The sequence below is a fragment of the Brassica napus genome, chromosome C3, assembly GCF_020379485.1.
Source record: "Brassica napus cultivar Da-Ae chromosome C3, Da-Ae, whole genome shotgun sequence".
NCBI lineage: Eukaryota > Viridiplantae > Streptophyta > Magnoliopsida > Brassicales > Brassicaceae > Brassica > Brassica napus.
Window position 1 is genome coordinate 10560207 of NC_063446.1, and position 11633 is coordinate 10571839.

Consider the following 11633-nt stretch of genomic DNA (forward strand, 5'->3'; position numbering starts at 1 on the left):
AAAACAAAATATTTATATAAAAATAAATGAAAACAAAAACCCGCGCGGTTGCGCGGATCGAGATCTAGTATATATTATAATATATACCAATTTAGAATTGAAAACAAAATATATATATAAAAATAAATGAAAACAAAAATCCGCGCGGTTGCGCGGACCGAGATCTAGTGCTAATTAAAGTGTAAGCAAATACATCAATTTTAGTTGTTTTCATCATCTGTGTAACAGTCTTCATCCTCCAAATCACTCTCTTCATAGCTCAGTTCATCTTCATCTCCAAAAGTATCCACACAATTATGTTACCTATAGTTCGGATGATACACAGATCTATCCACCTGCTCATATCCTGTGGTTTCTTACCAATAACCGAAGATACATTGGTTACTTCTCCTTGTCCCTCTTCTTCATCACTGCAGTACGTCTCACATCTTGATGGTATAGTTGGTACAAAGGTTTGTACTTTCATATCAAATCTGACTCTCTTCCTCGTCTTATTTGTCCCTTTCTTCTTCTCCTCATCTGCATCCACCTCACACCTGAGGCATTACCAGAAAAACAGCCATTGACCATTGTTCAATGATCAGATCTCTTTCACATGTTTCTACAAGAAATTCACAGACATGAGCTGCTAAACCTGGTTTTGGTTTGGCTTTATAATCTGGAGTAAACTCTTTCATTTCATAAAAAGGAAGATTTACTCTACTTCCACTGTTTTTTCTCATCTTTTATAGTAAGACGAACTAAAATAATTTTTCACCTGATTGATGAAATGAAATAATTTTCACCTATTTTATTTTACTCTAACTATACCATACAGTCATACCCATCTATATTATTAAAAAAGAAGTACCCATTTGAAAATGTTCTTACTTCATTAATTAAACTCCCTATTTTTAACTTGTCTTTTTCAGTTGCATTTATGAAATATCCTAAAACAAATAAAATTGCCTAATTTATTACTTGTCTTTTCAGTTACATTAATGAAATATGCTTAAATGAATTTAAACTTCTTATTTTATTGTTTGTCTTTTTCAGTTACCTTAATGAAATATCATTAAACAAATTTGGACATAATGTCATTTAATCAACCAAAAAAAACTCATGAGTTATCTTTATGTGCATAATTTTAATAATGGAGATTTTAAAAAACGTGCATCATTAAAATGTTACCTAAAACATGCAACACTAATATATAACATGCATCAATAAAACTAGAATTTGACTCACACAATTGTACGGATATTATTTTCAGTTGATTAAATTTAAAAATAATTATTTATTCAAAAAATATTTAAGAATGACAATGTTTTTAAAAATTATATGGTATTATTTGCTCATAACTCATTTGTCATTTGCTAAATTGTAAGAAAGAAAATTTTAGCATAATATAACTCAGTTGTCATTTGCTAAATTTATGGTTTTTATTTATATTTTTTATTATTTAATTATAATATTTTCATTTTATATTTGAAAGATAAATGAATTTTCTTTCAAACAATATTTTTGTAAATGTATTTTTTTAAAAATAATCAATTTAAATTGTTATTATCATTGAATATACTTATTTTTGACATAATTTGAGTTTTCGTTTACATCAAAACTTTTCATATTTTAGCATAATTTTAGTTTAAAATGTAATTTTCATATTTTTCAAACAAATTCTAAAAATATTTTTTAAATTTTTTGTTATAATTTTTAAAAAAAATATTGAGTTGCATTTCAAATAAAAAGGTAAAGATATTAAAAATATTCTAATTAAAATATGTAAAATTTAATATAGTTTTAAGGAAATAGTCAAAATAAAAAAAATTACACATAGAAAAAAAAATCATGATTTTTGTTAACTGGACGGATCATTATTTATATGATATCGCACACAAAAGAAAAATTTCTGTTTTTAAAATTATCCATTTTTTATATATTTTTATATGATATCACAAATTCGTAAAAAAATAGATAGTTTAAGATGCAAAAAAAAAAAATTTAATTAATGAATATAATATGAACGAATATTAGAAATACATCATTTAATAAAATAAATAATTAAAAACTGAAAATTTATATCCGCACTAGCGCGCGGATCAGTGTCTAGTCTCTTTATTGAAAGACTACCACTAATGATGCTCTCATCAACATTCAATTTTTTTTTACTATGTGCAAATGCCCACTTTGCAATAGTCTTTTTTCTTTTCTTCTTTTGTTTCATAATTTGGATCGACTACATACAAAAGCAAAATCAAGTAAATTTTTTTTTTTTTAATTTGATTGACATCCATATATGACTGATATCCTCGATCGAGGATAAACGTTCTAGTATAATAGGCCTCAAGTGAAACCTAAATCAGTTAAAGAAACTATTGGCCCTTAATTTTAACTATAAGGGACAGCTGAAATTAATATCCCTAAGAATCTATAAATTTTGATAGCTACATTTTTTTGCTTCATGAGCTTCAGCCTAAGATCGTGTCCTTCGTATGCATCATACTTGACAGCCAATGGAAAGTAGTAAAAATTAACAAGATCATGTCTTGCGTATTTTGACACCACCCTCCATACTTATTCGTTTCTGGTTTGAATCTTTTTCTACTCGCCTAGATATTATTAGCATTAACAAAACTATAACAATGATTTGCTTTTAAGTTTATGCTTCATTCAAGTGTCTTTTGGACATGTTTATATATATTTTTTTCGTTCAAATTGAACATGTTTATATAAAACATCTATATGATATAAAAAAACAATAAAAAAAAAAACAATTTCCCTATTCTATCATATCAAAATGATTGAAAATTTTTCTTCTCAAACTACGAGGCGTACTGATCGATGTTCTTTTCATTCATGCTTTAGACATATCACGTGCGATTCCACATTCTCGATCAAATCGTTTGTGCAGTCTGTCTAATGTACTGTTCAGTTCGAAGTTAGAACCATCTCTTGAATGAGAGTGATATTGATCCTCCGATTCTGACCACACCGTCCGATATTACAGCTCAATTTTATTGCATCACCCAATTAAAATATAATAGTGTAAAATATCTTCTTTACACTTGAAGCTTTTATAAAAATAAAAATATACCGTTAACGGAATTAAAATAAAAATATTAATAATAATACAAAATTAAGTGGGTGTTTAATTTTAAAGTATCTTATATTATTTTTTTCAGTGATTATTTCGATTTTGAGAATAAAATAAAAGAAGCTAATATTGAAAAGTCTTCTTATTTTATTTTTCCTTAAGCTGATCTCTTTCACTCTCTTTAACCCAATTGGCCACTTACCACTTTCCAAATCTGTTTTTTTTTCTTCTCCTTTCTCTCTATTTCACAAACTCAAACCCTAATTTTCTCTCGACACTCAAATTTTCACAGCTCCTCTCCTCTTTCTTCACCGGGGGAGGGATTTGTAGGTGTCGAATCTAGGGTTCCGTATAACGGAGAGATGGAATCAGATCAGGGGAAGCTGTTTATCGGCGGGATTTCATGGGACACCGACGAGAATCTCCTGAAAGAGTACTTCGCCAATTACGGCGAGGTTTTGCAAGTGACGGTGATGCGAGAGAAAGCTACAGGTCGTCCTCGAGGATTCGGATTCGTCGCGTTCTCCGATCCCGCCGTCATTGATAGGGTTCTTCAGGAGAAGCACCACATCGATAACAGAGATGTAAGGTTTCAAAACTTTCTTTGATTAAACTCGAATTCGCACTTGTTTCTGAATTGGGTTTCTCTAGTTTTTGAATATTGATGCCATTAAGATTGCAATTTTTTAAGTTTTGACTGTAAAGTTTCATGCTTTGATCTTGTTGTCGTGTTCGATTAGCGAAGGTCTCGAATTTGCATTTCTGAATTGGGTTTCTCTATTTTTTGAATTTGCCACTCTGCCCCTGTTTCAGTTGGCTGTAAAGTTTCATGCTTTGATCTTGTTGTTGTGTTTGATGTGGTTTTATACTTTTTGTGACATCATGTTTTAGGTTGATGTGAAGAGAGCAATGTCTAGAGAAGAGCAGAGTCCTGGTGGAAGACCAGGGGGTTTTAATGCTTCTAGGAGTTTTGATAGCGGCGCTAACGTTCGTACCAAGAAGATATTCGTCGGAGGTTTGCCTCCCGCTTTGACATCAGACGAGTTTCGGGCCTACTTCGAGACGTACGGCCCTGTTAGCGATGCAGTCATTATGATTGACCAGGCAACACAGCGTCCTAGAGGGTTTGGGTTTGTTTCGTTTGACTCTGAGGATTCTGTTGACCTTGTTTTGCACAAGACTTTCCACGATATGAATGGTAAACAAGTAGAAGTCAAAAGAGCTCTTCCTAAAGATGCTAATCCTGGAATAGCTGGGGGAGGGGGTGGTCGTGGTGGCTCTGGAGGTTTCCCGGGGTATGGTGGAAGTGGCTATGAGGGTGGTCGTGTTGATTCGAGTAATAGATACATGCAGCCTCAAAACGCTGGAAGTGGTTATCCTCCTTATGGTGCTTCTGGGTATGGTACTGGTTATGGTTATGGCAGCAACGGTGTAGGTTACGGCGGTTTTGGAGGGTATGGGAATCCAGCTGGTGCGCCTTACGGGAATCCAGCTGGTGTCCCTGGAGCTGGGTTTGGAAGTGGTCCAAGAAGTTCATGGGGAGGCCAAGCTCCATCGGGTTACGGTAATGTGGGATATGGAAATGCTGCTGCTCCGTGGGTTGGTGGTTCGGGTCCCGGTTCAGCAGTGATGGGTCAAGGAGGAGGTGCTTCTGCAGGTTATGGCAGTAGTCAAGGTTATGGCTATGGTGGAAATGATTCGTCTCATGGGGCTCCATCTGGTTATGGTGCAGTTGGTGGACGGCCTGGAAGTATGCCTAATAGCCATAGCGGTGGCTATGCTGATGGTTCAGATGGCTCTGGAGGCTATGGGAATCTGAATCACCAAGGGAATGGGCAAGTTGGTTATGGTGGAGGTTATGGAAATGGTAGGCAAGCTCAACAACAGTGATTGGAGGAATGAAAACTACTGCGGTGTGGTTTATCTCTGACCTCTGAAACCTCCACTTCTGGGGCGGTTTGGCCAGGAGGTCTACGCTGGATTATCTGTTTTGTTAGTTTTTAATAAGTTGTGTTCAGGCACACTTGATGCTGAGTCGTACTTAGTATTTCCTATGAAGCTGTAGTTTTTTTGTATGTTTGCGTGCTTATTTTATGTTTCTCTATCCTAGTGTTTTGTGTTTAACAGTAACTCCTCCAGATTATCATTATTCATATTTCTTCCTTGCATTCAATTTTTTTTAAAAATACTCCTTTGAGGATTCTTACTTTGCTTTCTCTTCTGTTTTGGTGAACATTTCTGCTTCGTACGCAACGGTATCTGAGAAAGGTGTTTGTTAGAACAAGAGCTGCAATAAAGCACTTGTGTTGTTACAGGAGGAGATACAATAATGTATGTCAAGAAGTTTGCAAAGGGGAGATAAGAGAAGGGAAACTTCCTAGTCACAAGATCCATGGGAAGTCTACAACTTGGATCAACGTTGTTCCCTTAAGAGCTATGGTCTTCCTCCTATAAGCTGTAAACGATTTAAATAAAAGGAGATCTTTAGGATAACACACCTCTTTCCTTCTTGTGGGCAGACCGAGTAACAAAAAATGGCGCTGATCTATGCAGAAGGTATAGAAAGCAATTATGTAACTAAGTTTCTCAAGACATTGTCAATGGTTTTGCTGGAATCTAGGATCTAAGAACAGCTACAATTAAAGTCTAGTATACAAATTTATGGGTGCAATTTGCAAAATTGGATAACACAACAGTCAACAAACCTTTGTTCTGTACTTTTGGATTTGCCACTAAACTCGCTTCCTACTTCTCTAAAAAGGCCACTTCCACTCTGTTTCACACTACTATCAAGTATGTGAATGCTTGAAAACTGTCATGAAAATCCAATTCTTTATAAAAAATGGTTGATCAATGTTGACAAGAGATGAAATCTTCTTCTTTTTTATTTTATTATAATGAGATCCCTATCTTTTTTTCTTGTCACCTCTTTATATCTAATCTCTTTGTATTGAAAAAGAGATTAGATATCAAGATCATATCTCAAATGATAACGATGAAAACACATTAATAAAATGAAAAAAAAAACGGGGTCAGTAAAAAAACTGAAATTTGCCTGGAAAAAAACCACAAATTCACTAGCTAACTAAAATTCCCGTTCTCTCATATTTTCTTTTTGAATATTTGGCAAATAAGCCCTAAAAATATTACCAAGTTATATGCATCATGGTTTTTGTGAGAAAAAAATGAAGAAATACAAAAAGTTATATGCATCATGCTACCAATATCTACTGCAAATGATTTTTGTAAACTCTATACCATCAACTTGGTTAGCCAAATCGTTTTAACAGGATGAGATTTGGATGGACAAAAAATTACTAGAAATAAGAGATTTGCTAATTCTGGTATTATTTTGTAAAATTCCCTGATTTAACTCACATCCTCTCTCATTCATCAGCACATGAAAAATTTGCTGTAGATTACCTTTATCCAACTTGTCTCATTCCTCTTCCTCTTGTTTTGTTTGTTTGTTAATTGTTTGCCTTATTTTAAAACAAGAAATGCCATCTTTCTCCCTCTTTCCTCTCTTATTGGACAATCTAATTTTATAAAATCACGTCCAAAGTTTTTTTCCTCCACCCTCTCCTCCTCCGCCATGAACCATCATCAACGGCGTGAGTCTTTCTCGGTAACTATCTCTAACATGGGAGGTGGTTCGACTGTCGTTTGTCCTAACACCGACCTTCTCTGGCCATTTGGGAAGCTAAGCGGTCTTGATGGTAATGATATACGTGAGACGGCTTACGAGATCTTCTTCACGGCTTGTAGGTCATCACCAGGGTTTGGAGGTAAGACTGCTCTCACATTCTACTCTACGCACAACAACAATGACAATCATGGAGAAGGAGGAGGAGCAGCAACATCAGGAGGTTCACCTGGTGTTGGTTCTGGTTCTGGGTTTGGGTTTTCTGGGAGGAAAGAGGTGGTTACAACCCCGACAAGCCGGGTGAAACGTTCTCTAGGGTTGAAGATGCTTAAAAGGTCTCCGTCTAGGCGAATGTCTACGATAGGAGCCACTGGAGGAGCCGGGACGACTTCATTGTCACCCGGTAGTGGCTCAGGACATGTAAGCCCTGGAGCTGGATTCTTGACGGTCCAGCCTTCTCGGCCTAGAAGACCGTTAACATCGGCGGAGATCATGAGACAACAAATGAGGGTGACAGAACAAAGTGATAGTCGGCTTCGTAAAACCTTATTGAGAACGCTTGTTGGTCAAGTAAGTTTGATCGTTCTCTTGCTTGTTATACAAGTTAATAAAAAAACTAACAATAATATAACATGTTTTGTTTTATCTACAGACGGGTAGACGAGCAGAGACGATTATTTTGCCGTTAGAGCTTCTCCGACACTTGAAAACATCAGAGTTCGGCGATTCAAACGAGTACCATGTCTGGCAACGAAGACAACTCAAAGTCCTTGAAGCTGGTCTTCTCCTTCACCCGTCGATTCCTCTAGACAAAACCAACAACAACGCAATGCGCTTAAGAGAAATCGTTAGAAAAAGCGAGAACAAAACCATCGACACAAGCAAAACCTCTGACACAATGAGAAAACTATGCAACGTAGTCGTGTCTTTATCTTGGCGCAGCACTAATGGGAACCCTAGCGATGTTTGTCACTGGGCTGATGGTTATCCTCTCAACATTCATCTTTACGTTGCATTGTTGCAGTCGATATTCGATGTTAGGGATGAGACATTGGTGCTTGATGAGATCGATGAGCTTCTAGAGCTAATGAAGAAAACTTGGTCAACATTAGGGATCACAAGACCGGTGCATAATCTATGTTTCACTTGGGTTTTGTTTCATCAATATGTAGTAACTTCACAAATGGAGCCAGATTTGCTCGGTGCATCCCACGCTATGCTAGCTGAAGTTGCTAATGATGCTAAGAAACTTGACCGTGAAGCTCTCTATGTGAAATTATTGACGTCGACATTGGCCTCTATGCAAGGATGGACCGAGAAAAGGTATTTGATGACTTGATATACAAGCAAAGGAAAATTAATATACTTAAGAACGCTTGAAATCTAAATGTGATTGCTATTATTTTAGGTTATTGAGCTACCATGATTATTTCCAAAGAGGAAATGTTGGATTGATAGAGAATCTTCTCCCACTGGCGTTATCATCATCAAGAATCTTAGGAGATGATGTGACAATCTCTCAAGGGAAAGGCGATGTGAAACTAATTGATTATTCAGGAGATCGTGTTGACGTTTACATAAGAGCCTCTATTAAAACTGCATTTTCAAAGGTATATTAATGGTAAATATTTTAGATGACACCAACAAAAATTATGATAAAAATATTACATAAGGTGTTTATTTTAAGAAAATATTAATCAAACGGTAAAAGGATTTTAAGAAAATATTACTTCAAACCCTACAACGTTATCTTAATCTATCTATTAAATATTAAAATTTAAACATTAATCACTTAAAACAAATCTAAAATATTTGAAAAATATTTTTTAACTGATGATAAATTTGAGAATTTTTTTCTTGTGTATTATTTTTGGAATAAGAATATGTCTTAGTGATATCCTAATATATTTCTCTATATTAAACGTTGAAAACAAAATGTTGTTTTATTTGTGTTCTTTAAGGTTATGAAATCTTTTGTTTCTAGGTGATAGAGAACACGAAAGCTAAGATCGCAGCTACAGAGGAAGGAGAAGAAGCAGCTGCAACGCTATTGCAACTAGCCAAGGAAACAGAGGAGTTAGCATTAAGAGAACGTGAATGTTTTAGTCCAATACTCAAGAGATGGCACTCAGTGGCTGCTGGTGTTGCCTCGGTGTCGCTTCACCAATGCTATGGTTCGATCTTGATGCAGTATTTGGCAGGAAGATCGTTTATCTCGAGAGATACTGTTGATGTGTTGCAAACGGCAGGGAAGTTAGAGAAGGTTTTAGTACAGATGGTGGCTGAAGATACGGAAGAATGCGATGACGGTGGAAAAGGGTTGGTTCGAGAGATGGTTCCTTATGAAGTTGATTCGATAATATTGAGGCTTATAAGACAATGGATTGAAGAGAAGCTAAAGGGAGTTCAAGAGTGTTTGTTTAGAGCAAAAGAAACTGAAGTAAGTGTTAAGAGATTTTAACGTTACTTTCATGACGTTTTGAACTTTATATATATTGAGTGTTTGCATTCTTTCTTAATAGACATGGAACCCGAAATCCAAATCAGAACCATACGCTCAATCTGCAGGAGAAATGATGAAGCTAGCAAAGGATATAATCGATGAGTTTTTTGAAATCCCTATCGGGATTACAGAGGATTTGGTTTATGATCTTGCTGAAGGATTGGAACAACTTTTTCAAGAATACACTACCTTTGTTGCATCTTGCGGTGAGCTTAATATCAAAACCATTCTTTTAACTTTAATGAAATGGCATTGCAATTAATCTTTAGTATTCGGGCTTACGGTTCGGGTTATTCGAGAGCTCGGCTGTTTTGGATCCATTTAGGAACCAATATTTTTCGGATTGGATCGGTTTGGGTTTAGTTAGGTTCGGGTTGGTTTTTAATTTTAATTTTATATATATCCAAAACAGAACTAATTTACATATCAAATTTGGTTTGGGTTTCAACACAAGACCCCGCAAAAATCTAAAAACCCTAGTTAAACCCAAAATAACCGAATATTTTTTTGGATTTTTTTCAATATTTTTTGGTTTAGAAATTATGTTTTTGATATAGTTGTTTTAAAACTAAATATAACTAATATTATTAGGTAAATGAATTGTAATATTGTATTTCAGGTATCTGTTTGGTTTTCGGCTTAGTTCTTTTTTTTAGGATTTAGAAAAATAGTTCTTCTTGTATGTAAGTTCCAATCCGGTTTGGTTTCAGTTCGTTTTCGGTTTGTTTTGGATAAAATGCCATGTCTAGCTGCAAAAATATAATTTTAACTCTCACTCTTATTAGTGTTTCAAAAAAAAAAAAAAAAAAAAAACTCTCACTCTTATTCTTGGTTTTGTCAGGGTCAAGACAAAGTTACATACCTACATTACCTCCTCTTACAAGATGCAACCGAGATTCAAGATTCCTTAAACTATGGAAGAGAGCTACACCATGTACCGCCTCCGGAAAGGATTTCAGCCACACCGCACCACCCTCAGACGGCCACCATCCACGGCCTTCCACAAGCCGCGGAACGCAGCGTCTTTACATTCGTCTCAACACATTACATTTCCTAAGCTCACATATCCATTCACTCAACAAAGCACTCTCATTAAACCCTACGGTACTTCCCGCAACCCGAAAACGTTACCGCCACCGAAACAACAACACCTCTTCTTACTTCGACTTCACCTACGCGGGCATCGAATCCGCTTGCCAGCACGTGTCAGAAGTCGCGGCTTACCGTTTGATCTTCCTCGACTCAAACTCGGTTTTCTACGAGAGTCTTTACATAGGAGACGTCACGAACTCGAGGATCAGACCGGCTTTGCGAGTCACGAAACAGAACTTAACGTTAATGTCAGCGATCCTCGCGGACCGGGCTCAAGCGCTAGCGATGAGGGAGGTTATGAAGTCGTCTTTCGAAGCGTTCTTGATGGTCTTGCTCGCTGGGGGCTATTCACGAGTGTTTTACAGGTCGGATCATGGTTTGATCGAGGAAGATTTCGAGAACTTGAAAAGGGTTTTCTGCACTTGTGGTGAAGGGTTGATACCTGAGGAGGTTGTGGATAGAGATGCGGAGATTGTGGAAGGTGTGATTCAGCTGATGAGTCAACCTACTGAACAGCTTATGGAAGATTTTAGTATTGTGACGTGCGAAACAAGTGGAATGGGGATGGTTGGGCCAGGACATAAGCTACCGATGCCTCCGACCACTGGAAGGTGGAACCGGTCGGATGCGAACACTATCTTGAGGGTTCTTTGTCATAGAAACGACCGTGTTGCTAATCGGTTTTTAAAGAAATCATTCCAATTGCCTAAAAGGAGGTGAGAACTGCAAAAAGGAGAAAACAAAAAGAATTCAACTGAATAAAAAAAAAATGTTTGCGTTGATAATGTAAGCCGTGAACCTAAAAAATATGACCTTTTCGGCTGATTTGTAATGTTTTTTCGTTGTTACAGAGGTTGAAGAAAATTCAACAGAGTTGTCTCATTATTAATTCTGATAAATAGTTTACATTCTTTACATTTTTTTTTGTGAAATCTTTATAAATGACTCATCCCACATAATTTTATTCTAAAAATGTACATTCAGTTGCAGCCTCCTTCAAAGTATTATTATATCTTCAACTCTACTTTTATTTCCAATACAGAATAAAATTTGGAGTAAAATCAAATTCGTTCTATTTTATATTTTGTCTATAATGAAATAAAAATTTGTTTTCTGCACCACTCTCTTTTGCATCTCAAAATGGAATAGGATTTGAGTAAAGATTCAACTTGTAATGAATTTACTCCATTAAAAAACGAATAATAAACTGACAATGTTTTAACTAAGACACACATAGATCGATACTTCAAATCATCCATGAATCTTCTTTACACTTTTATACATCATGTATCTCTGTCAAAATTTGTTTTTATTAT

The 11633-nt window shown here is 35.7% G+C and overlaps 2 protein-coding genes across 3 annotated transcripts; both read left to right on the forward strand.

The window, feature by feature from the left end:
* Positions 1-3231: 3231 nt before the first annotated feature.
* LOC106388035 (heterogeneous nuclear ribonucleoprotein 1) lies at positions 3232-5244 on the forward strand. Of its 2 annotated transcripts, XM_013828006.3 has the most exons (3): positions 3232-3398; positions 3437-3660; positions 3968-5244. In XM_013828006.3, the coding sequence occupies exons 2-3, from the start codon at positions 3439-3441 to the stop codon at positions 4964-4966; spliced, it is 1221 nt and encodes a 406-aa protein (XP_013683460.2). In that variant the 5' UTR covers positions 3232-3398; positions 3437-3438; the 3' UTR covers positions 4967-5244. The 2 variants fall into 2 exon arrangements, with proteins under 2 accessions (XP_013683460.2, XP_013683459.2); XM_013828005.3 differs by having other exon boundaries at positions 3256-3660.
* An 851-nt stretch (positions 5245-6095) lies between these two features.
* On the forward strand, positions 6096-11243 carry LOC106387084 (protein unc-13 homolog). The gene is made up of 6 exons (XM_013826893.3): positions 6096-7292; positions 7375-8045; positions 8131-8332; positions 8707-9162; positions 9245-9431; positions 10067-11243. The coding sequence occupies exons 1-6, from the start codon at positions 6672-6674 to the stop codon at positions 11035-11037; spliced, it is 3108 nt and encodes a 1035-aa protein (XP_013682347.2). The 5' UTR covers positions 6096-6671; the 3' UTR covers positions 11038-11243.
* The last annotated feature ends 390 nt before the right edge of the window (positions 11244-11633 follow it).